This window comes from Symphodus melops (genome assembly GCF_947650265.1).
Source record: "Symphodus melops genome assembly, chromosome: 4".
NCBI classification, from domain to species: Eukaryota; Metazoa; Chordata; class Actinopteri; order Labriformes; family Labridae; genus Symphodus; species Symphodus melops.
Window position 1 is genome coordinate 29,035,595 of NC_136694.1, and position 25,875 is coordinate 29,061,469.

The 25,875-nt window shown below is 43.6% G+C and overlaps 1 protein-coding gene across 5 annotated transcripts; it reads right to left on the reverse strand.

Annotated features, from left to right (window-relative positions):
- Positions 1-537: 537 nt before the first annotated feature.
- Positions 538-24,570, reverse strand: arhgef3 (Rho guanine nucleotide exchange factor (GEF) 3). 5 transcript variants are annotated; one of them, XM_079341641.1, is made up of 13 exons: positions 24,453-24,570; positions 24,228-24,298; positions 18,808-18,871; positions 14,280-14,342; positions 6,361-6,468; positions 5,926-6,183; positions 5,495-5,557; positions 5,287-5,383; positions 5,124-5,200; positions 4,472-4,729; positions 4,225-4,395; positions 3,876-4,065; positions 538-3,724 (listed from the first exon to the last, which is right to left on the reverse strand). In XM_079341641.1, the coding sequence occupies exons 2-13, from the start codon at positions 24,260-24,262 to the stop codon at positions 3,081-3,083; spliced, it is 2,028 nt and encodes a 675-aa protein (XP_079197767.1). In that variant the 5' UTR covers positions 24,263-24,298; positions 24,453-24,570; the 3' UTR covers positions 538-3,080. The 5 variants fall into 5 exon arrangements, with proteins under 5 accessions (XP_079197767.1, XP_079197769.1, XP_079197768.1 ...); XM_079341643.1 differs by lacking the exons at positions 24,228-24,298; positions 24,453-24,570 and adding exons at positions 17,767-18,318; positions 19,464-19,557; XM_079341642.1 differs by lacking the exon at positions 24,453-24,570 and having other exon boundaries at positions 14,280-14,339; positions 24,228-24,361.
- Between the last annotated feature and the right edge of the window lie 1,305 nt (positions 24,571-25,875).

Genomic DNA, 25,875 nt, shown 5'->3' on the forward strand with positions numbered 1-25,875 from the left:
AATATAACATGAGTAAAGGGGACACATTATACCCCTTTATTCACCTTTTTAAACAGTCTCTGTGTTTTAAAATATAACATGAGTCGAGCACCAGAGGAGGTTTGTGACCCTGCAAAAACCAGCTCTCTCAGAACGCTCTGTTTTGGTGTGTGTGTCTCTTTAAATGCAATAAGCCCCGCCTCCTGAGTTTTCCCAGTCGACCTCACTCCTTCGATACAGAGAATACAAATGGCGGACGTAAAACGTAAAATCAATGAGACCATCATGAGAAAGACTGATTATTTCTATACAGCCTGTAATAATCAATGTTTTGTTTTGAATTTTGTGCTTTGTTTTAAAGGCAACAAAATGTAATTGTTTAATTTGCCAGGGATTGCAGATTAAAATCAGCCTGTATGGCCAAATCTGGCACATTTACATGTGTGACTTTGTTGCTCTTGTTAAACGATTTGTCCATTTTAAATAAAAAGAAACAAAAATCAGAAATCATTTGGTCTTCATTAAATAAAATAACCACCCATTCAGTAAAAAAGCTTATTTTTAAAACCGTTTATTTATGTTTGACCACACGTTAGATGACGGTATGTACAAGTATTTTCTGAGACATGTTCTCTTAGTATTTTGGCGTGTGCAAGTAACCGGTCTTTGGAGCTTCAGAAACAGGTTTCCATCCCACCTGGTTTTTCCTTTGTTATCTATTGCATCATCATTCGTCTTCATAAGGAACAACACGATCACGACAGTTTAACAGAAGTGATATCAAACAGATTGTCTTGATGTTGTTACGTCATGTTTCATGTTTAATGTCTAAGCACAGAAGACATGTTTGGCTTGTTTTTCCTACATTCATATACAGACAGGTTTAATATACACTCTTTACATACATACAGTAAATACACACAGACTCCTCCTTCATGATTGTTCTGACTGCCCTGAAAGACTCAACATTTACCTTTAATAACATCTATTTTTTTTAAAAGGACAAACTGCACAAGACAAGCTGATTGTCCTGCAAATGCTTCCAGTAGATTCATTGCTCAAACACAAATACTGCGTTGGTAACCACGTCTCTCCTGAATTGCATTATTGCACAACTATTTGGGATAAGCGGAGTATGCAGTGAGGGGAAGGTCATTTTTGCAAGGATAGCTGGAATTTTCTTCACATCTGTAACGTCTGTAAACTGTTCACTGGCAGTAAATCTTGTTGTTTATTCCAGGACATAATCCCTCTTTATTACCAACAGCAGTAATTAATGCTTAAATTATACTTTGATACGAGTCAGATAAACTTTTTAAAAAGCAGACAATTACGAAGCTTCTAAAATCCAACTTTTCGTAAAACCCCAAAAGCAAAACATTTCATTTACCAAAAATGATGATTTACTCATTAAGAGAAAGCTTACTGAGGTAATAAATCAAAGGAGAGGAGAGGTTTGTACTGGTTGAGTCGCCCCCTGCTGGCCATTGGAAAGATTTAAGGCACTAAAGCTCTGGCTTAGAGCCTCGGTCCATTTTCACACATAGTCCAGTGGTTCTCAACTCGCCTCGGGACCCGCCTCCAACTCCTCCCTGAATGACCCTGACCCACATTCTGATATTTTTTTTTCAACCAATCAGATTTATTTAATTCATAATTGTGCAGATTTTGCAGCTTGTGTGAAATGTCATGTAACTCAGACGATTGCAAAACATTTGACAGAAGCAATAAACTAAAATAAAGAAGCACGTTTAAAGAAGTGCTTGAAAAACTCTTTTGACACCAGTTTTTTTTTGCAGACACTGAAAACGGCTCCACGACTCACCATCGGGTTCAGAATCACTGGTATCGTCTCGGGTCAGAACCCTGGAGGAGTATTTGGTGGTGAGACCATGAATTGCACAAGAGCAACAGTGGTGCAACTACTCTGAAAAAAAACTGAAGAGACCGCTGCAAAAAATACACTTTTTTTTAATTACTGTGAAGAGGTTTATATTTGAGAACAGGTTGTTTTTTGTTTTTATGTATAAAACATTAAACACTGTGTTTTAATTCCTGATCTGTCTTTCCACATCGTGTTTATGCCTTGTATTATTTAGGTCTATTGTATTTTTAACCCCTTTATTTAATTCATGTAAACTGGCTCATAGCTGTTCTTTTTCTTTTTGCTATTTCATGCTGTTTATATTCCCTGTTTTACTGTTTTTTGGAGCTGTTGTGACACCCAAATTTCCCCCATTGGGGGATCAATAAAGATTATCCTTATTTATCAAAAATTTCAAATGAAATATTATTTGTGTAACATTAAATATCACAACAAAGAAGCTGTGTTTTTTAAGGCCTTGAATAATACAAAGAAAACAAGTTCAATATTCAGACCTTCATTTAAATGTTCTTGGAAAGAGATGAGAAAACAATATTTGCTTGAATCTGTTTTTTTTGCCTTTGTTGGAGAGACGGGTCAGAAATCGAAGAGGGAATGACATGAAAGGAGCCGCGGGTGGGATTTGAACCTGGGCTGCACGCTTGGAGGAGACAACGACGAGTTGAACTTGAACAGAGTGTTAAAGAGAAAAGCTTCGTGGAGATGATTGAAGGGAAGTTTTGGAGCGGTCTCTCAGTTTTCTCCAGAGCTGCATAATTTTTCCTGAACACTCAAATAATCTGAGTCGTTTTATGAAAAATGAAAGTCAAGTTGTTTCCTGTGTTTTCTCTTTGGGTGGTGACTCCGTTGCTATTTTAATAATAATAATAAAAAAAATAAAAGTCTGAAAGGAAGTCTGAGGATAAAAAGACTAAAAGAGGTCATGTTAAACAGACGGATCGATCGTGGCGGCGTCTTTTAAAGTAGTCTCACAGGATCCGTGTTACCGGGGGGGGGGGGTTGTGGCAAAACTGACCCATGTTGTAGCGCTGTAGAATGAAGGGGTTACCATGGTTACAGCAGTTAAAGCGTTCCTGAACTTATCCGTTGTTGGGAGTTTTATATCGTTGATATTCCTTTTGGCTTCGTCTGTCGGTGACGTCATTAAAGAGTCTTTGATCTGATTGGCTGCAGCAGCAGAACATCAGTGTTGTTGTTTTTTAAATTGGTCCAAACATCAGCATCTGAAACTCAACTCCTCGCCGGTTTCCATCACGACCTCGTCCTCCGCTCGCTCGCCGTCGTTCGGCTCCTCCTCCATCGCCTCCCTCACCTCGCGCTCGGGAGGAGGAGAAGGAGGCGAGACGGAGGGGGAACTATCATTACCACCAACTCCTTCGTCCACCTTCACATCCGTCTCACCTCCGACACCCTGCCCCGTCTCCATCTTCACACCTGCATCACGTCTCGTCTCACCGTCCAACGCCATTTCTCCCTCTAATTCCGAACCCCCTCCCAAAACTGGCCCCGCCCCCGTCCCCGTCTCTGGAGGTGAACCCACCTCTGCCTCTTCACCCAAACTCAGACGTCTCCCTTCACTCACATCTTCCTCCTCTCCGTCCAAACCCAGCGCTGCCTCCATCTCACCCCAGCTTCCTTTTTCATCCTCGAGCTCTGACTCGCCGCCCAATCTCAGACCTGCGCCCGCCATCGGCCCGATCTCGCCCCCCAGCCCCGTCTGCTCTCCGCTCAGCGCCGCAGCTTCTTTGGCTTGTCTGATGCAGTTGATCCACTGCTGCTTGTTGAAGGCGTCGCTGGCCTGGAAGCAGTGACTCTGCAGCTGACCTCCGGAGCGGAACGACACTCGGAAAAAGTTTTTTGCTGCGAGAAGGAGAGAGAGAGAGAGAGAGAGAGAGAGAGAGAGAGAGAGAGAGAGAGAGAGAGAGAGAGAGAGAGAGAGAGAGAACGGTGAAGAACGAACCCAAACTAAAAACATTGGATCCAATCTGCTGGTTTGAACAAATGTACTTACTACGCTCGTTGTTGCTGAAGGCTCCTCGGATGGACCCGCCCACTCTCATCTCTCCGTCTGTTAGGTCCTCCAGGTCCAGCTGCCGGATGGGGATTGGCTGTCGGCAGAGCTGGTAGCTGACCGGGTGCTCGTTCAGAGAGACCGACCTGGTGATGACCAGGACGTCCTGGAACAGGAACACGTGAAGCTTCTGGAAGGAGAGCGGGAATGAACTTCATGATTCCCCCGATTCCAGTTTTTTTTTTTTTTTAACCCCGACTTTGAAAGATCGAACGAGCGGAGCAGACGGTCTGTGTGAGGTTTATCATAAAACGGCTCGCAGGGTTGGAGATGGTAGAAATGAACTTACGAGTCCTCTGTTGTTCTTCAGCTCTCCGTGGCAACTGAGCGTCCTGGACCGGTCGATGAGTTCATCCCTGTGTGCGTGTTCGGAGTACAACAGGCGGTCCTTGTAGTACTGACACTCCGACTCCCCGGTCCGGCTGTTAATGTCCGCCACCACGCTCTGAACCATCAGCATCTGGAGAGACATCATCATTTTTAAACCACTTCACCTCCACGTCAGTCTTCAGGTATCGTGACGCTCGTTTCCTCACCGCTTCGTCGAGGTGCTGCCGGTCCGGGTGATCGTTGGCCGTGTGTTTCAGGATCTCTCGGAGCAGCAGAGGGTATTTCACCACCCGACTGCGGGGGATGTCCAGAAAGTTCCACAGGTCCAACTTCCTGCTGAAGGGCGACTGGAGACAGCGCTGCAGGAAGTCCTGCACCCGCCGGTCCTGCTTCTTCTGGTCCAACAAAGACTTGGCCTTCACCTGGTTGCTGCAGTACGGCGTGTAGGACGAGAGGCAGGGCAGCTGCAGGGACACACAAACACACGACGTCACACCTGAATCCTGCAAACTCACATTACTCCCCGGCGTGGAAAAAGCTCTGTGAGGCATCTTTGAAAAAAAAGTTATGCGGGCTGAGGCAGCCTGGGAAATTTAAAAATCGTGAATTTGAATTGAAAAAATGACATCTCAGCCTTGTGGAGAGAAATCTCACCAATCAGGCGGCTTTCATGGTTTCTTTTTGGGCTTTTTATGCCCGTTATTATTTAGAGATAGGAGGCAGAAATCTGGGAGGGAGAGAGAGAGGGGGGGGGGGGGATCATGCAGGAGAGGAGCCATAGACTAGACCCGAATCTGGTCCGTCCGTCTGAAGGACTGGAGCCTCTGTGTACACACACCTAGATAAATATGCACTCACCCAGTCAGTGAGGATTTGTCCCACGTGGTCTGTGGAGCCGTCGGGTTTCCTCGCGTCTTGGAGACGACTCAGCAGGTCTGTGGAGGCGGAGCAGATTGAAATGATGGTTTAAAAATCGCCTCCACGTGGTCCCGTCAGGTTCACGTGAAGAGGCCGATCCTACCTTCATGCAGAGGAATCAGAGAGTCCAGAGTGCCAAAGATCTGGTTCAGTTCCTGCTCTGTCATGATGGACAGCTTCAGCATCGGGTCATGGTAGGCCTGAGATACACACACACACACACACACACACACACACACACACACACACATGAGCATTCACAACACACACCAGCAGGATGAATATCAGGCGGATAAAGGTTTTTAGATTACCTTCTTCGCCAACTTGAGATCCTCGACTAAGTCTTGCTCGCCCTGAGCCAGCTCAAATATCGCCTGCAGGGAGAGAGAGAGAGACAGAGAGACAGAGAGAGAGAGAGAGAGAGAGAATTTCAAAAGGACATTTAGATTTTAGTTGCAGTGGTATTTATATTTTACATTTTTATTTTGCATTAAGTTGAATGATTTTTTTTGCATGATTAATAAAAGGAAAATTTGAGTGAAAATCAAGTATATCCAATCTAACACATCTAATCTTGAATTTCCCTCGGGATCAATAAAGTATCTATCTATCTATCTAACACATCTAATCTCTTAAATCTACTGTTAAGAAAAGGGACCAGAATGAACCTCGAATACCTCCATTAATAAATCTAAAACCAGCCGCTGTGGTCTGAGGTGTTTAAACTCCAGCAGCCTCTCACCTCCTGTCGCTTGATCTCCTTCGGGGTCAAAGGTTGCGTCGCTCCCAGGTGGACGTCGAACGTCTCGCTCCAGAGTTTGCTGTCGCGGCGCTTTGAAGTTTGAGCTGACGCCGATGAGACACGTGTCTGAGTCATGGAGGAGGAGCACGAGCCGGAGACCGTCGCTGGGGCGGTGCGCGACTTTAGTGTCGACGACGAAGTGGGAGGATGAGCGGCGCTTCTCTCCGTCTGAGTTTCATTACGAAAGCTGATGGAGCGCTGCAGAGACGATGGAAGAAGCTTTAAATTATATTGTCAGATATTTTGTCATTTTAACTTATTTTGTTAATGTCTAACTATCTGCATCTTTTGCATCTGATGGCAGAAGTCCACCACCAAAAAGCAGCGACATGTAGGTGCCTGGACAGACACCGTTAGAGACGTGCGGTGGTTCACCTGGAGCGTCTGACCAATCCTCTTCAGCGGTACTGTCTTGACGGGCGGCAGCAGGTTGGCGAGTGACGTCACCCTGGATACAAGTTTACTGCGCTTCGTGCTCGGCTCCTGAGGAGACAAGAGTCCAGATACGTTCAGATGGTGACAGAAAACAATAAAAAGAGGCCTTCCTAATTCATCCTTGTTCCGCCAACATCTTCATCTTCAAACCTCTCCATTTTTTAAAGCGCCGAAAAATTCGAACGGAAAGTATTTCCGGGTCCTGCAACCAATCATTGCAACGTGTCCAGGACAGGTAATATTTAACAAATGCTAACTGTAATTGGTAAATGGACTTGAGCTGTTTTTATTATTTTCTTGTCTTCTGAATATAGGCTAACTAATCCATTCATACACGTAACGCACACACAAAAGCAAAGCAGCGTTATACATAGTAGTAGTATTAAACCATATCGTATTGTAGGGTTTTGCATCTGGTCCATACCATCGTTTTATATCTGGTTGTTGTTATTTTATTTAATTTTTTAATTTGTTGTGTTAGTCTAAACTATCTGCAAAAACTGTCTGCAGATGGATCTAACAAAAAAAAAATTCACATCATGATATCTTTAAATTACTCAACATATGTGTAATGTCTTTAGTTTCACTATAGTCCATCAAAAAAATCACAATAAAATTAATTGCTGTTGTTAAAAAAAAAAAACATTAAAAGAACAACGTGAGCTTCAAAGGCACCAAGAAAGAAGAATCTAGATAAGAGACTGTTGTTGAAGTAGTGTGCGGGAAAGCTGACATTGTGTTGTTAAGTAAAACAATAGTGCGTAGCGTGACTCAAAATCTTTATTGAGTCACACACACACACACACACACACACACACACACACACACACACACACACACTGATTCACTGAAAGTCTGGACAAACAGCCTGGTGGCATTTTCACACACAGAAACAGACCCTAATAGTGTGGAGGCCTGATATGTGTGTTTAAGCGTGTGTGCGTGTGTGTGTGTGTGTGTGTGAGAGTGAGACAGTCCCAGAATAAGCTGGCCTACTGGAACACAGGAACCCTCAAACTTGGTTTCCATCAGTGCTCACTGTCGACCACAAATAAATCGCCCTTTGGCAGACGGTCATTGTTTTTCTTGGAGTCACAGAAAATGATTTCAGCTTCAAATCGACGTCTGAATTTGGCAACAGATTTGGACTTTTCAAGCCTCTGAAGATACTTTAATTAATTATAAATACTGAACATGTAAACTCAGAATAATCCTTATTATTAAAGACACTCTTATCTCTCGTTACGCAGATGACACCGTCCTGTTCATCAACAATGTTTCAGAAGACTTTTGGCTCAATGGAGATTGTACAGAGTTGATTTCCTGAAATAGTGAGTTTGTTTCCATTGGAGACGAGTAAACGGGTTTCTGCGTTTGATTTGATTGAATCTGGCAGAGATCAATTCAGCGCAGTCGGCCGACAGTCGACTGGTTCATCTAATTAGAGCAGGTTTACTGACTGACAAACTCACTGGGCAAGAGTTCAAATAAATTGAACTATTGCCAATCAGGAAAATAAACTAGGACTGGGAATAAACTAGGACTGGGAATAAGCCAAGACTGGGAATAAAGTAGGACTGGGAATAAAGTAGGACTGGGAATAAACTAGGACTGGGAATAAACTAGGGCTGGGAATAAACTAGGACTGGGAATAAACTAAGACTGCGAATAAACTAGGGCTGGGAATAAACTAGGACTGGGAATAAACTAAGATTGGGAATAAACTAGGGCTGTGAATAAACTAGGACTGGGAATAAACTAGGGCTGGGAATAAACTAAGATTTCTTTTTTTTTTTTTTTTTTCATATACTTTATTAATCCCGTGAGGGGAAATTCGTTTTTTTTTTTTTTGTTTTTTTTTCACTCTGCATTTAATGGAGAGGTCTGAGAGTGAGGGGGCTGCCCACAGAGAGCGCCCCAGGGCAGTTGTTGGGGTTCGGTGCCTTGCTCAAGGGCACCTCGGCGGTGCTCAGGAGGTGGACTGGCACCTCTCCAGCTACCAGACCAATTTCCGGACTTGGTCCGTGCCGGGACTCGAGCTGGCGACCCTCCGGTTCCCAACCCAAGTCCCTACAGACTGAGCTACTGCCGCCCCCTCTTTTTTTTTTAAATCGATTTTTACATCAATTTAAAAAAAAAAAGAGGGGGCGGCAGTAGCTCAGATTGCCAAAGATTGGGAATAAACTAGGGCTGGGAATAAACTACAATTGGGAATAAACTGACTGGGAATAAACTAGGGCTGGGAATAAACTAGGACTGGGAATAAACTAGGGCTGGGAATAAACTAAGATTGGGAATAAACTAGGGCTGGGAATAAACTAGGACTGGGAATAAACTGACTGGGAATAAACTAGGGCTGGGAATAAACTAGGACTGGGAATAAACTAGGATTGGGAATAAACTAGGGCTGGGAATAAACTAGGACTGGGAATAAACTAGGATTGGGAATAAACTAGGACTGGGAATAAACTAGGGCTGGGAATAAACTAGGACTGGGAATAAACTAGGGCTGGGAATAAACTAAGATTGGGAATAAACTAGGGCTGGGAATAAACTAGGACTGGGAATAAACTAGGGCTGGGAATAAACTAGGGCTGGGAATAAACTAGGACTGGGAATAAACTAGGACTGGGAATAAACTAGGACTGGGAATAAACTAGGGCTGGGAATAAACTAGGACTGGGAATAAACTAGGACTGGGTAAATTGTATTTGAGCTGCTAACCTGCTCGTCAGTGTGATTTTAATGTTTTCTCATCATTGGGAGGTGATTGGAGCTTCTCCTTAAACGCTGCATCATGTTTGTGTCGTTCTCCGTCTTCTTGTGATATTCTCACACAGTTTTTGTCTCGTCTGTTATCTTTTCGCCTCTTTCATTTTTTGTTGTTGTCTTGAAGCCAAAATGTTTCCACACCTCCGATTTAAAAGACGCTCCCCTCATATTCTCCTACTCTTTATGCCATGTTACACCTTTCTCTAAACAAGACAGATTAAATTGGCCGGGTTGTTTTTTCATCCACAGAAATAACTGTCAATGAACAAAACAAATCTTACAACAAGACCTCGATCGCTACATACGTCTTCATCCATCTTACCTCCACCTGTCTCCCCATAGTGTTGTTATCCTTGGCCGACTCCAAAGAGCATCCAGCCTCAAACTGGTGAACCATGATGCAGTATCGGCTCTTCTCTACCACCATACTGCTCGATGAAAAGTCCAGAACAGGATCTTCCCCTTTACTGGGTCCAGAGATGGAGTTTTGTGCAGAGACCGGATCCAGGTATGAATGTTTGAAAGAGCTTTGATGCCGGTGAGGAGTCTGGGCCGAGCAGAGCATCGAGACTTTCCAAAGCAGCTTCGGAAAAAAAGAGCGTTTAAGTCTCAAAAAGTGTCCGAAACTGGAAGAGAGCCCAAAGAGAACCGGGGGGCCAAAAGAGTGACGAGTCAAGATCCAGTCGAGTTCTTGAAGGTACCAGATATTTCTCCAAAACAAACGTCTTTGTTCTGTCCTAAAAAATGAAGGCGGTCGGATCCAGGCTTTAAACAAAGTCTGTATTTCTGAAGTTTTTATTCCAGGATTCTTCTTTTAAATATCCCTCCCTCTCTGTGATGGCTGTTCGCTCGCCCTCGTTTGGACTCGTCTGAAAACACACAGCTCGCCGATGCTCCCCCCTCTCTCTCTCTCACTCTGACTCACTCACTTTCCTTCCTTCCTTCCTTTCTCCTCTTCTGTACCAATTTTTGATTTGAGCTGTGTCCGCCTCTTTTTGCCTATTGAGTCTTTTCTGAGCCTCTATTCAAGACGAAGGCGAGTCAGCCCATTATGAAGTATTCCCTCATCTCTTTAATCCTCAGAGACATGGAGCTCCATTATTCAAAACTACTCAATAATGAATCACTGGGCTTTATTTAGACTCATCCACACCATATAATGCCCGACTGCTGGCACAACATGCGTATTGATCCACCACTGAAAATAGTCCCCCGAAAAATAAACACTTTCCACCTTCTGTTGTGTTTGTCAAAAAACTACAGTAACCATCTTTTTTTCTGCTTTTTTTGGGGGGGGAAATAAAATATAATAACTGAGTTTCTTCTAAAGGTTTCATCAGAAAGGTTTCATGCTCAGAGTCCCAGATAGAATCGGGACATCAAATATCGACCGACGAATCGACACTGAGGTTGTTTTTCATCCATTTCAGGGTTTTATTTAAGATAAGACAGAAAAGAGGAGGCGTTGTTAAGTAGACAGGAAAGTCAGGATCCGAGTAGCTTAAAGTAAAAGTACCGGACCGGTATGTCAGAAAGTAGTATATGTTTTTAATAAGCAGCTACATGTGTGTGTGTACACACGGGGTCATGGTTGACGTGGTCGACACGGCTGGTCGATGTTCATCTGAGCTGTAATTACTGCAGAGAGAAAAAAAGCCTGCAGGCCGAATGAGAGATCTGCCCTCGTTCTACAGCTTCAATCAATGAGTGTGTGTGTGTGTGTGTGTGTGTGTGTGTGTGTGTGTGTGTGTGTGTGTGTGTGTGTGTGTGTGTGTGTGTGTGTGTCATGGGTGCCCAAACACATTTTGAAAGTGATTCTTAGTTTTTGCTTGAGGGTTGGCGTTGGCGTCTTAATCGCTGACGTGTCAACATGAAAATTAATCTTAAAATTATTAACGGTTTAAATGAAACATAAACTGAGATAAATAAGTGAATGTTGTGGCTCATTAATTATTCATGATTAATCGATTGATCGATTGATCGATTGATCGTTAACGTGTTCAGGAGAGAAAAATGACATTTGCAAACACTAGTTTGAACACACGAGCTCTCGGTGAGTTGAAGCAAACGAGTCGCTCATCGTTTTACATGAACACTGTGACTGAAATCAGAATCTCAGGCTGACGTCGTCCAGGACCTCAAACACACGTCACAGAAGCCCCCCCCCCCTGCACTCGCCTCCATTGTGTCGTTAACGAGGCGTTTGGGTCGTGGTCGCCCAGAGTCTCTCCGACTGATCCACCTTCAGGTTTATGAAGGAGACCCACCTCGCCTCTCCTGAACTGTGACACGTGAGCCTGAAATAAACGAGGTGAGGTCGGGTTTCCTTCTTGATTCGCCCCTCGAGGGCCGTAAGCCACATTTCTCTTTGCCCTTTTTCCTGGGATAAATATTTAAGGAAGCAATGACTTACATTATAAACTATGTGACATGTTAGAATCCATTGATATGACATGTTGCTATTTAGGGCAAATATTGTGATGCAATTAAAATGTGATTCATTTCGATTAATTAATTAAAGAGTTAATTAGTTAAAATTTTTTAATCAAGCCCCTCCCCCTCCTTTAAACCCTCCTTTATTAAAGTAGCCGTCCTTTTGCTGGAGGCCGAGCGGACACCATGGGAAGGAAACACATGTGGATGGTCGCTCGGCTTACTGACCTCTGACCTCTGACCTCTGGTTTACAGAACAACATCAATAAGTGTTCACGTGAGCCCGAGGCGCTCGACTCCAATTAATTAACCAGCGAGAACGTCTATAACCACACGGTGCCGAGCCCAAAGAGGCTCCGAGTCATGTTTCACACGGCAGACTCTTAAAGACTCTTTTAATGAACTTCAATAGGAAATGTTTAATTCACTCTCTTTGGTCCTGCAGGTTTTTTTTTTTAACCTCCTTAAATGTTAATATTTACTTTTCAAAAACCTCCGGTCCTGATTTAAACGGGTCCATAAGAAAGTCAAATCAATGTTCATTAAAAACATCATAAAGGATAAACAGATCACACAAAGGATGGTGGATGGACTTGAGTGTTCTGAGTGTGTGTGTGTGTGTGTGTGTGTGTGTGTGTGAGTCACTGAGGAGTGACAGCACAGAAACAATAGAGTGTAATTTATTCCAGGTTTAGTTTTGGCCCATCGCTGTGTAAGATTGATGGAGTGTTTGGGTTTATTCGTCAGACCGGTGTATCGAACAGGGTGGACATCCTGTGTTCGACCGAGCGGGGACGGGAACGCCCGGGGAAGGAGCAGGCCGCTGGCGGCGTGCTAAAAATACACAAAATGTCCACGAGTAGTGGCCCAACACGAGGTCTGAGGGCCTCTGAATATATACAACAACTGATCTTCAGTGAATGCAGGAGGAAACAAAGCTCAGTCACTGTCTCGCTGCTCGCTGTCTGCCCTTCCAGCGCTTTCTGTTTCCGTGACCATCGAAGGACAAAACTGCTTCTTCTGTGGAAAATATTCAAATCTCATAATTCCAATCAGCCTGTTCCTCTAACTCTGTCTCTATCTGTCTCCAAACCCCCCAATGATGAGAAAAGTCCATCCTCTCCGTCTTCTGCCTGCTCCACTTTTCAGAAAATGTGTGCTCAAACAGGCCGTTTGGAGATTTCCCCCTTCATGACATCACAAAGGGCAGTAGCCCCTCCCCCAGGTGGGTGACACTCCCACAGCTAGGTGTTTGTTCTGCCCTCTGAGTCTGCCTTCTCACCGTAAACAATAGGACATGGAGCCAGAAAGCAGCGAGTACACCCGAGCCCTTCCAGAGAGGGGGCGTGGTCAGACACAGCTCATTTACATATTTAAAGCGACAGACACAGAAACAGCCTGTTCTGAGCAGGGCTGAAATAGAGGGGTTTATAGACATGATCAAATACAGGATCAGAGTGGATTTACAACAACACACTTCACACACATGTTTAGCTCTGAGACTTATTCAACCTGAAGAGGAGGAGCAGATGTCCCCTTTAAATAAATGTGTTTACATGTAACTGACTTGGTTTAATGTTAATATTGGAGACAAAACAGGGTTTCTCAGTATTTATGGATATCGTTGATATACACACATCCTCCTGAATGTGCGGCCTATTATAGCTTCAAGATTTCTAGCTTTACCCTCGACTCTGTCATCACCACTGTAGTCTCATATCGTGGCTGGGGGGGGGGGGGGGGGGGGGGGGGGGGTTTAAAACGATTTCTCCTCAGATTTCTGCATGTCAAATAAAACCTGCAGGGAGTGACGAGCTTGGAGCGTAGACCGCTCTGCAACAAGCTGCAACAACCATTTCAAGCATTTACCAATTTAGTTAATCTGACTGAAATAATTCATCGCTGCACGAGACGTTTGCATGTAAAAACTGACAATGGCCACCAGGGGGAGCTTTTGCCTTTGGAGTGCACAAAGGAGCCAGCTGTAGGAGCCAGGTCTGTGACCTCCAGTGAATCTGTCTGATGTTGCATTATGGTTTTTTATAAATGATTTCTTGTTCATGTGGATTATTTGAGTCCTGAGAACAAAGACTTGTGTGTGCACATCCAAGCAAACAGCATGCAGGTGTTCAGCTCCCAATGAGCAACACTTTATTAAGGGATACGTTTGGATCAGATCAGATTATTGGAGTCCTCTATGAACAAAATATGAAGAAATAAATCAGAGAATACAAAGTGAAAAAAGGTTCATAAGGCTTTTAAGTGTTGCATTGACCAAAACATGCTTCTATAATTAGATCCAATCGACCTGTGGATGCATTATTACTGTGTTATTTTAAAATCTCTGCAGTTATTTTTGCTTTAAACAAAAACATCCAGAAAATCCCTTTTTTTTGAGCTGCTACACGGACGAGTTTAAAACACAGCAGAGCAGAATCACCTCCTGAATCCAACAGGAGAAAAATCTACAAATCTTAGGAGTGATTATGGTTCATTCAGGTCATCTCATGTAGTGAATCACACAAACAGGAAGTGCTCAGTCTGCTCGGAGTAAAACTCAACAGCTTTCCTGACACACTTCATCGCTTATTGAAAGTCGACGCAGAATCCAACCTGACGTTCAGATTCAAAACAATGAGAGGAGATGAACTCACGTTGATGTCCAGACTGCAGAGGCTGAGGGAGTCTGCATCTCTGCTGGCCTGCTTCCTCTTCTTCTGCAAACACACAAACACACAGGACATTATGTAAGACACACAAAGTGATGGTTTATCACCACGCCGAATAAAAGACCTCAACAGTTTATATTTCTATTCATAAACTCAGTGACAGAAAACCTGCAGCTTCCTGCTCACGTGTCTGAACACATTTAGAGCTCATAATCAGTAAAAAGTGTGTGTGTGTGTGTGTGTGTGTGTGTGTGAGCATAAATAATGGGACAAAGAAGCTGATTCTGCTCGAGGGCCTAATTGTTGCCAAATTTTAAGAAACTTCAATCAGACACAATTATAATTCATTATATTTAAAAGTAAATAAAAAACGTAGCTGTCATCAAAAACATTAGAGCAACATTTAGACTTCAGGGTTCAGGGGCGTCTTTAGTATTATCCTGTGAGAGGGCAATTTGTTTTCCAGTCTTCACGTTCGTGCACACAACATAAGAAGGACAGGAAGTCGTAGAAAGTCCAACGGACAATAAATAGAAGAAAACAGGTGAAACAGAAAAGGCGGCGGCAGCAGAGACGAGTGAGCCGGTCGGTCCTGCAGGATGAAACTAAACACAGAGTTGAACTTTTTCAGTGCTATGAACATATATACTTGTTCTTAAAGTATATTTCATACAGTAAATCTCGATTTTATTCTAATTTATTTCATCTTGCAAAAAAAAAAAACCAGTAATCAGAACGTTTTATATTTGTGATGTTCGGATGCATTTGGTCTGTTAGCATCATGTTTCCTGTTGCTAATGCCTTCCATCAAGTCCTGACCATGGCCTAGTGGTTAGTGTGCCGCCCCGAGTGGGATGGCCTTCTTTGTCCACCAGGAGGCGAAGACACTGGTGCACTTTTATTGACAAGGCCATGCTCGGGCTCCTGCCCTCATACATCTGTGACCTTATCGTACGGAGAAGTATTGATCCTTACAGTTTGCGTTCCAATGATCAGTTGTTGCCGTCTGTTCCATTTGAACGGACAGAACTGGGAAAAAAGGCTTTCGTCCACTCGGCTCCTTCTACATGGAACATGCTCCAAAAAGACGGGAAAATAACTGAACTGATTTCTTTAAATGCTTTTAAATCCAAGCGGAGAGAACTTGAGACACACTCCTTTACGTGTAACTGTTTTTAAAAATGTTTTTATCACTCATTGTCTTTTATAATTTTAATTTCTGTTACTTGTCTGTATGTTGTGAGTCTGACTGTGTGATGTGTTTGCTGCCTCTTGGCCAGGACTCCCTTGAAAAAGAGGTTTTTAATCTCAATGGGATTTTTCCTGGATAAATAAAGGTTAAATAAAATAAAATGTACGGAGGCTTTTGGTCCTCCAAGTGAAGCGCCGCGGGTTGAAATCCGGCTCGTGGCTCCTCCACTGTCCTCTCTCTGACAGTAAAAAACAAACCTTAAACACTTCATTAACTAAAAGAGTCAAATATCTGATTTTAGATTTTGTTTATTCTGATTCACTGTGAACATGTTGTGTGTTCGAGGAGGTCCCTGTAGGCGGCGTCTCGTTATAACTAAAGAAAGAAAAAAAAAAAAAAAAACAATGCCAAGCATTGTTGTTCAGGTGCAGATATACGTGGGAAAATAACAAACAAGAGCGTTGCCGTGACGACAGAAAGAGATGGAAATCACACCTGATGATTGAGAAGGGTCAGTGAGGGCAAACAGCTGTATCAGGATGAGGAGAGGGAGGACAGGGAGGAGGAGGAGGAGGAGGAGGGTCGAGATAAGAAAAAGAGGAAAGGATGGAGACGAACAGAAGGAGGGGAGATGAGGTGGGAGAGGAAGGAGAGGAGGAGAGAGGACAAGGAAAGAGGAAAGGACTAAAGGAAAGATGAGGAAAAGGAAGAGAGAGGGTAGATGGATAGAAAAGAAGGGAAGGGCCGAAGGAGACAAGGAGAGAAAGGAAGGAAGGAAGGAAGGAGGACAAGGATGGGGAAGAGAAAAAAAGAGAGGTGAATACAAGAAAAGGGGGGGAGAGCATGCAGGAGAAACAAAGGAGAGAGGAGGAAGAGGAGAAGTGGGAAGGGGGAGAGGAAGGAGAAAAAAGGGGGACAAGGAAGGGGAGAAGGGGAAGAAGGGAGGGAGGCTAAGGCGAGTCGATGGGAGGAGAGAAGGAGCAGGAGAAAGAGGCGGAAAGGCTGGAGAAGGAGGAGGAGGTAGAGACAGAGGTGGGAGCGGGAGAGGAGTTAAAAGGAGATGGGAGGGGGGAGAGGAAGGAGGAGGAGGTGGGAGCGGGAGAGGAAGGAGAGGAGGAGGAAGGAGAGGAGTTAAAAGGAGACGGGAGGGGGAGGAGGAGGAGGAGGAGGAAAAAGAGGAGGGCGGAGGAGGAGGATGTTGGGAGCAGTGTAGCGGCGTGTAACAATAGCAGGAAGTGTGCTGTTTGTTCAGTATTGTGTAGAGACTTTGTTGTCGGTCGGACGTTACATAACCTTCAGGCTTTACCTTTAACTCACTGTCGCTATGGAAACAACAAAAGGACAGAGGAGGCGGAGTCTGCCTCTCTTGACCATACAAGGTCTAAGCTACACATCGCTTTGGTGAACACACAGTGGTCAGCTCTGTCCCCTCACAAAGAGGAGGTTGCTGGTTTGAATCCCCGTCTGACAGGAGCCTCTCTGTGTGTGTGTGTGTGTGTGGAGTCTGCATGTTGTCCCCGTGCATGGCGTCCGCCCACAGTCCAAACACACACATGTCAGCTCTGTGATTGGCTGGTGACCGGTCCAGGGTGTTTACTCGATCCACATCCAAACCAAAGGATCACTTTGGTTGGAGCGGAGGCGGGCTTTAAGCCTCCTGACAAACGGCGCTCGCCCGGGTGTGTCTGTGACTTGTGGAGCTGCACGACTCTGCCGCTGCTCGCCCAGTCCACATGCACCGATGTCGGTGGACGCCGGTGATCTTTCAGCTCGTTGTTATTGCACCTTCTTCCTTTGTAACTAACGAACCTGCAAATTCAAATGAGCTAAACTTGGACAGCCTGCAAACACTCCACGCTGCGTCTGATCCAAATGTCATGCACGTTATCTCATCTAGCTCGCGGCGATATTCGAAGGCAAAACAACAAACGACAGAAGAGGCTCTTCCTCGAGTTTTGAACATTTTTCAGCATGTCGAAAAAAACTTGATTTTGGGTCATTAAAAGGAGGACGTCCCCTCCTTTTGCTCTCTGACATAATCATGACTTTTAACTTTACTGTGAATGTGAAAGGACCAGCTCTCTCTCTCTGTCTCTCTCTCTTTAAAGCAGCCAAGATGAAGTGTGAGTCGAGGACTGTGAGGGGACAAACCCACGCATCAGTCATCCCGAAGCTTCAACCAGTTTTCAAAATGCAAAACAACGGATTCATCACCTTTTAAGACGACGGCGTGAAACATGAGTGAATCCTCTCATCACTGACACAGACGCACAAACTCACCCGATAGTAAACAAACAGACAGCAGCCCATCATCCAGATCAGATCTGCTCCTCAAACACAGCAAACAATCATCTGATGCTCCTCTTCTCCTCCTCCTCCTCCTCTTCCTCCTCCTCCTTCTTCTTCTTCTTCTCTCTTTTTACTCCAAAGTCACATCAGCTGTCCGTCTTCTCTCCTCCTCTTTCTTCCTCCTTCACAGTCACATTGCAACAGTCCTCCTCCTCTCTGTTTTCTAAACTCCACGCCGTGCTCTCCTCCTCCTCTTCGTCTTCGTCGTCTTCTTCTTCTCTTCCTCCTCCAGTTTGTCACCTCTTCTGTATTTCTCCTCCCGCAGTTTCTCCACCTTCACCTGACCGCTGCCTTCCTCCTCCTCCTCTGTCACAGTCTCAACCTCCTTCAGCTTCCCCTCCTATCTGAGTGGATCTACAGACCCTCAGGAAGAGGAACCTTCACAATGTGTGTGTGTGTGTGTGTGTGTGTGTCCACTCAGCTCCCATTGGACAAACAGGAAGTGACGGTCGTCGGGGGAAACAGGCTGTCTATTATTAGGAGCTGCAGGAGACACAGAGACACCAGCACTAAAAAAAACACACAGAGATCATAAACTCTGCATTTATAAAATCTATTGTAATCAGGTAAGAAGGAAACACGCTGCTCTCTGCTGGACCGACATGCTCGACCACCAGAGGGTCGTTTCATCATCACTTACAGCCTGAATGGGCCCGGCTTCTCCAGAGGCCCGATGGGACGATCTGTGGGTCTGAAGCAGATCTCCACATCAAGTTCATTTTTTAAATACTTTTAAAAAATCAGCCTGAGAACTCTCATCTCGTGTATCTCGTGTTTTCCTGCGAGTTGACCACGGCCCTCTGCTAAAGTCGTGAGAGACGTGAGAGAGACGGCGTTCTCCCTGATGAACGTTATCGTACGATCAAATCAACCTTTAAAAAGGACTGTTTAAAGAAAAGATGGGATTGTTCTCCTCATCGTGCCAGACGTCACATCAGTTTGTGTCTTTATAAAGGTTTCTCTGTTTCTTACCCCTCTGAGGGACCAGCTGTCAGGAGAGAGAGGGAAGGAGGACGTTTTCTTCTGTCGGCGCCACCTGAAGGAAGGACGAGAGACCGAGAGAGAGAGAGAGAGAGAGAGAGAGAAAATGATTAATCCATAATTCTTTTTTTTTTTTTTTTTTATCAACATTGACCTCATCAGACTTGTTGTCCTTGTGCATTTCTTTCTTCTTCTTCTTCTTTTTTTTTTTTACTTTGGCTATCACATTGCGTACTGATGATTCCTCTCTGCTTTGTTTTTTTTGTTGCTGTTTTTTTTTTTTTTACCACTTTAGCACTTAGTAAACATCTGTTGATGTATTTTATTTCAGGGATTAAGGTTTGACCACAGCGCCCCCTGCTGGTACCTGCAGGTCAGTGCATGTGAACTGTAAAGGCCACAGTGGGTCCAGTATGGATCAGAGCAGTTTGGTTTGGTTCAGTAAAGCCTGATCCTGCTTGTGTTTTTAACCAATCAACGGCCTGCAGTGTTTATCAGTATTTTAGGCTGGGATTGCTGGGATCACTTGGATTATTAACCCTTGAGGGGAAACTCGGTGAAGGAGAGGAGATGCTAATGTGACATTTATAAGGAACAAAAGTCCGTCTGAGTGACGCTCATAAACTCTGAAGGGTAATTTTTTTTACCTCCTTTACATAAAGACGATAATTGACTCTGCCCTCCCTTTAAAGGTATTTAAGTGACTCTTGCTTATTAAACGTTGGGTATGTTAGCTATAAATAAAAAACGTCAGGGAACTTCAGAACACTGCTGACAGGTTGATCCGCCCGAGCAGGTGCGATCACACCAACCACGGATAATCTCACGCCGTCACGTCCTCCGTGGACCGAGCAGGCTGAAAACCAGATCGGATCTACGGGAGGACTTCCTGCTTCCGACCCTGACAGACCCGTTAACGTTTCTCCGTTTCCAAGCGCAGAAGTCCCAGCAGCACGAGAATAAAGTGTTGTGTTTGACGTGACCTGACTTCCTGTCTCAGCTCTCCGTAAACAGCGGTGGATATTTTTATGCTACGTTGATTTAGCTGATGACACATTAAATATAAAAGAGGTTTAAAACAAGCAAGTGGTGAGAAACTAATGAAGGATTTATGGACAGAGACTGGTTCATGTTCTGTTTCCTGACCTCTGTGACCTCATAGGAAACACACACACACACACACACACACACACACACAAACTCAACAGAGTTTAACTTTCCTGCATGTTAGCGATGAAGTAAGATGCTAAAACTTGTTTTGTATGATTGGACTGATCAGAGCTTTTGTGGTCCTTTAGTGTGTGTGTGTGTGCGTATGTGTGTATGTGTGTGTGTGTGTGTGTTCTGGATTACATGTATTAAGTATGTATGTGTTTAAGTGCGTGAGTCATTTGTTCCTGGGAGTTGCAGGACTTTTTCCAACAGCAAAAAGTGATCCCACCCTGGATGCTGCACACCCACCCACACATCCACGCAATGAGACACACACACACACACACACACACCCACACAATGAGACACACACACACAGATACACACAGAGTTATAATCCAGTTCAGAGGTGTGTTTGGCTGCAGGCTCGTCTCTCTGTTGAATCTTTCGCTCCTCATCTGTTTTTAATCTTTTTTCTCACTGAACAGTTTTTCAGACTTTAAACTCGACGCGTTCACAAACGGGAGAGAGAGATTCTTGTGAAGAGTTTTCACTTCGGTCACACGAACAAATCAGGTCACATCATGTTTCATCGTTTCATCACTCACCCGCTCTGATGATTTCATCTTATTCCTCTTGTGTTTTTATTTTGTTCTGTTTGAGCAGCACGAAGCGGAGGCCTCCTCTCACACAAAGAAGGCAAAGCATGAGAAGGTCAAAGTGACAGAAAATAAGAGTCAAACTAATGTGAAGACTTTGACTTATGCATTTGCATAAAAAGGGGCCACGCCTGCCAAGTGAGGTGCATTGGAGCAGTTTATCAGGAGGATCTTCACATGAGGGACCGGGGCCCCGATCTGATCAGGGTGAACTCGTCTCAGAACGAGAAACAAAAACTCAAAAGCATCTCGTATTATTTAGGAGCAAAGAACAACGACAAGCAGCCGATTAGAGGTAAATATTCTGTGTGTGTGTGTGTGTGTGTCAGTCTGCGTTATCTTCAGGCAGGTCGGATGACATCATTTCCTGCTGGGGAAGAATCTGGACGCAAAGTGAGGTCATCTTTCAGGAAACAGACGAGGAAACGCTGACCTGCTCGGACTCTTCAGAGAGCAGCTGATCTCAGGTCAACAGGTCGAAACACAACCCAGACCCTTACAAAAAAAACATATATATATATATATATATATATTTATATAACACGATAACTAGATCTTAAAGTACACTTCCTGAGCACTGCCACGGTACCATTTGAGCAGGGCACCTGAGCTCAAGATCAAGTCTGCAGCTACCATCGTGATCTTCAAATCAACATTAAAAAACGTGCTCTCATGTTCGCCTTGTAAATCCAGATTCTCTCCTTCAGTGTTTTGCACGGTCTGAATTATAGAGGAATCCTGCAGTATCACGTCTTAGTGCAGAGCGAAGAAGCCGAGTGGTTGAAACACATATTTTATCTGAGCCTTGATACTTCTCTTTTTGTCGCCATCGCTTCAAAACAAGGATTGAACTATTATTACATCCCAGTTTGAAATTCTGCCAACGAGACTTTTTACTGACTCACTGAATCTCTTAACTTGTTAAGTCTGACGCAATGTTCTGTACAGCTGCTAGTCAACATGCTAATCACACACACACACACACACACACACACTATGAACCCGCAGGGCAGCATACTGCAGATACTAACATGTTGATTAGTTTGAGAACAAACGTCAGCTCAACAAACTTCTTTGTTCTTTGACAGCAGCAGAACGACATTCCTCCAAACAGAGTCTGAGCTCCTGCTTTTATTTACTTTGAGAATATATTGGACTTCATCTACTGGCTGTTTAGATGCATTAGAAACATTATTAGCATTAGAAACATTATTAGCATTATTGATTCAAACATTTTTTTTTTTTTTTTTTTTTTTAGCATAAACATCATTTACTATTTGAACATCTTCATCTTCAAACATCTTAAATTGAAATTTAAAGAGGAGCTTCTCTTAATGAGGTTTTTATCAATTCAAACTCAAACACTGGGTGCAAAATGACTAATCCACATTTTATGTGTGTTATTTAAATTCATAAATTCATCTTTAAATTGCAGAAGTGCAAAAATCCTGGCCGTCCGGCTCCAGGATCAGTGTGATCAGTTCTTGTCGTGGCTGACACACACACTGTGCGGGGGGGAGATTATTTTTAACGCTGCTCCGTTTTCATTATAAAAAAAACGATACTTGTTCTCCATAGAGCGGCGTGTAGCTGACATGATTGACAGGTGGGCGCCGTGTAACGGTTAAAACCCGCCTCAGCTCCAGCTCTCAGCCTGTCGTTAGCTTGACTCAAAATCAGACAGCATTTCCAGCAGGGCGGCTGCTGCTGATGAGCCTCCAGCGCCCCCTGCAGGAACAGATGGATGACGTCACTCCAGTCTGATAATATTCACAATCTGTGGTTTCCTACCTCACGGACCCCCACTGAATAATAGAACTTCTGTTCCCGACTCTTCTGACAAGTTGAGGATTTTAAGCTGATTAAAGTTTGTTTGGTTTGTTTTAATTTTTTGCCATTTTCCATCAAACAAAGTTGGTGCAACATTCAGCGAGGCAAACAGTCCTCTGAAGGTTGCTGGAGACCGATCAGACTGTTACAGTGAGCTTTAATGAAGAAGCTGCAGGATATAGCCAGCTCAGACCGAGCAATCTGATTGGACCATCCCTCCTCTGGAAACCTTAAATATCCCCCCCTCACAGTCAACCTGCAGAGTGACACTGATAACGACACAGCCTCGGGCTCATATTCGAAATATCAATTCAGCCGATGTTTGTTTCATGACTTCCCACAATGCCTCCACGCTCTCTCATGTTTTCCAACGTCACGATCCGTCACCTGTCCCATAAAAAAACTCTTCTCTGAATCAGCAGCTATCGGTGTACGAGGTGTCAGCGGTGAACAGATAAACATCGGTCCATGCCGATGTTTGTCAACAAGGCCGATATCAACAAGACACAGATGTTGAACAGATGCATCGTTGCTTTTCTGAGATCGGACGAAAAGTTAGAGACTGATGTTTTAAGAACAGTCGAAGTATAAATCGATCATGATATACCCGAGACCAGAGTGCTCCGAGACCCAGACCATAAATATCACTGATAGTGACATGAAACAGCGGAGCATGGTGGTCTTGATTTGAAATCTGGAGTCCTGCTAGTCCGAGACGGAGACCCGACTGAGTAAAGATCAACTCTGAGACCTGACAACACGAGCTCTTTAAAGCAGCTAAATGAACTTTGCTTTTCCACGGCTGCTCACATGTAATCAGAGGCACTGATGGATTACACAACAAGACTATTACACTGTGAAATCAGTGAGGAGGCTTCTTGTGACAATAACACTCGTGAAAGAAACCGAAGCCGAAACATTTCACCGATAACTCCTCGACGTTTCTACTTGAAGAATCTGAGCTCCAGAAAAAACCCTCCACAGATAAACCAGATTATCACACCAAACTGTCATGATTGCAAACAGTTTACAGGAAACTGTGTGTGTGTGTGTGTGTGTGTGTGTGTGTGTGAGGGAGAGAGAGAGAGAGAGTGTGTGTGTGTGAGTGTTTGCAGACTATAAGTCACTCTAAGGCAAACTTGTGACTCACAGGCAGCCATAAAAACCTCTTTTCTTTCAGTATTCTCTCTCTCTCTCTCTCTCTCTCTCTCTGTCTCTCTCTCTGGTCTCTCTCTCTCTCTCTGTCTCTCTCTCTCTCTGTCTCTGTCTCTCTCTCTCTCTCTCTCTCTCTCTTTTCTCTGTCTCTCTCTCTCTCTGTCTCTGTCTCTCTCTCTCTCTCTCTCTCTCTCTTTCTCTGTCTCTCTCTCTCTCTCTCTCTCTCTCTCTCTGTCTCTCTCTCTGTCTCTCTCTCTCTCTCTGTCTCTCTCTCTATCTGTCTCTCTCTCTCTCTCTCTCTCTCTCTCTCTCTGTCTCTCTCTCTCTCTGTCTCTGTCTCTCTCTCTCTCTCTCTCTCTCTCTTTCTCTGTCTCTCTCTCTCTCTCTCTCTTTCAGAGTGATTGTAAATATTCCCTGCACAGATTTTAATGTACCGATGAATCAGACAGACAGGTAGAGAGAGGGAGAAACAGACAGGCGGTGAACTGTCTGTCCTCCTCACATTCTTCTTCTTCTCTCACACTCAGAAAACGCCCATTATTATTATTCTGCTTTTTTTTTTTCTTCCACGGAAAAACTGTGACAGGAAGTGTCTTTGTCAGTGCACCTGCTCACCTTGATCCCTGCTGACATCCATCACCTGTCTGCATCGGGCTGCAGCTGCTCCCAAAGATCCAGATCCAGATCCAGTCCACAAGATTTAAAAAAATAAATAAATAAATAAAAACAACACCAACACTGAGCCGAGCTGTTCAGAAGCACTTCCGGTGAGAAAACAAATAAACTCAAACTTTTCTTCTTCTTTCAAATCAAAAGTCCAACTTTAGTCCGAGGACTCACCTGAACAACAAACTGTGAGTCTCTGTGATTGTGAAGTGTCCTCCCTCTCTTCTCAACGTCAAAAACCTCAAGTGCCTTCCGGTGGCACCTTCAAAATAAGAGCTGTTTAAATCATCGGCTATACTTTCCACATTACCCAGTGGGCAATTATTTCTTCCCTAAATTTATTATTAAGTGGGGTTTAAAGGCTGAAATTAAAAAAAAAGATTTACAAAAAAATAGGGAAAGTAGAAACAAATAACAGACAAACGTTGCATTTAATCAACGTTTATGTATTTAACAGCTTTAAAAGAGATGTAAAAATAGTGCTGCCCAACTTTATTCAAACAGTTCAGAATTTCTTGTGATTTAAAAAAAATTGCAGGCAGTTTTAAATAAAATCATTCAGATTCTTGTAAGAATTTAAACAATTTAAACATAATGATACACACCTATTTATTTTTTTAAATACTTTATTTCAATAAGATATTTCCCATACACATACTCTCTTTGGGGATTATATTTGTAATTTGTATATTTTATATTATTCAATTGTTATAGTTATGTATAGAGCCAGCATCATGTTTCCTATAGAAACGACTTTTCGATTATTCTGGATGTCCAGAATGGCGAAAATGGACTATAAAGTTTACTTTGACTTTAAATTAATTTAAATGTTTGAGCCCTGATAGGCTGTCCATACAGAGGAGTGGTGGTTGTAATGTTTAGATCTCTAACTTCATTAAAATAATCCAAATTAAACTCGAGAAATTCAATGTTACAAATTAAATCCATCAAATATTTCCTTCTGTAACTGAATACAAATATCTCAAAATACTGAAAAACACAACTTGAGTACCTGTTTATCTCCAAACTCAATATATCAGGTTATCAGACATCAGATGAATTATCACTTGAAGCTGATAAATGAGTTGTGTTTTATTCCGAAGGTACGGAGGCGAGTCCGAGTGTGAGCCTCCGAGCTCAGCTGTCTGTTAGTTTAAGAACAGGCTGTTGTTTTAATCATCGATGCTTCACCGCTCAGACACCACAGAGCGGTCAGCTGGGATTAACGTCACGGACGGCTGTGTGTGTCTGCTGAGCTGTAAGAAACCCAAAACCTCCCAGTCAACATTTCTCATCATCGTTTCACCATGAAAGACAACTTTGCAACAAATCTGAATTTATTGACGAACTGAACATGTTAAAAAGTGAGACACTGACAGAGAGCTTAAAACGAGGAGCATTTTATTAAAGTACTATAAAACAGTACGCTTCTAGAAGATGTAGACAAATGAAGTAAACGACGGCCTAACTTTACAAAAAGTGGAACAAAACAGACATTTCCGGGAAGAGAATAAAATAATTATAATACTATGTACAAAGTAGGAAACGCTGAATCTTCCCTTCAAAACAAACTCAACCCTGCAGGAGAAACAGAAGC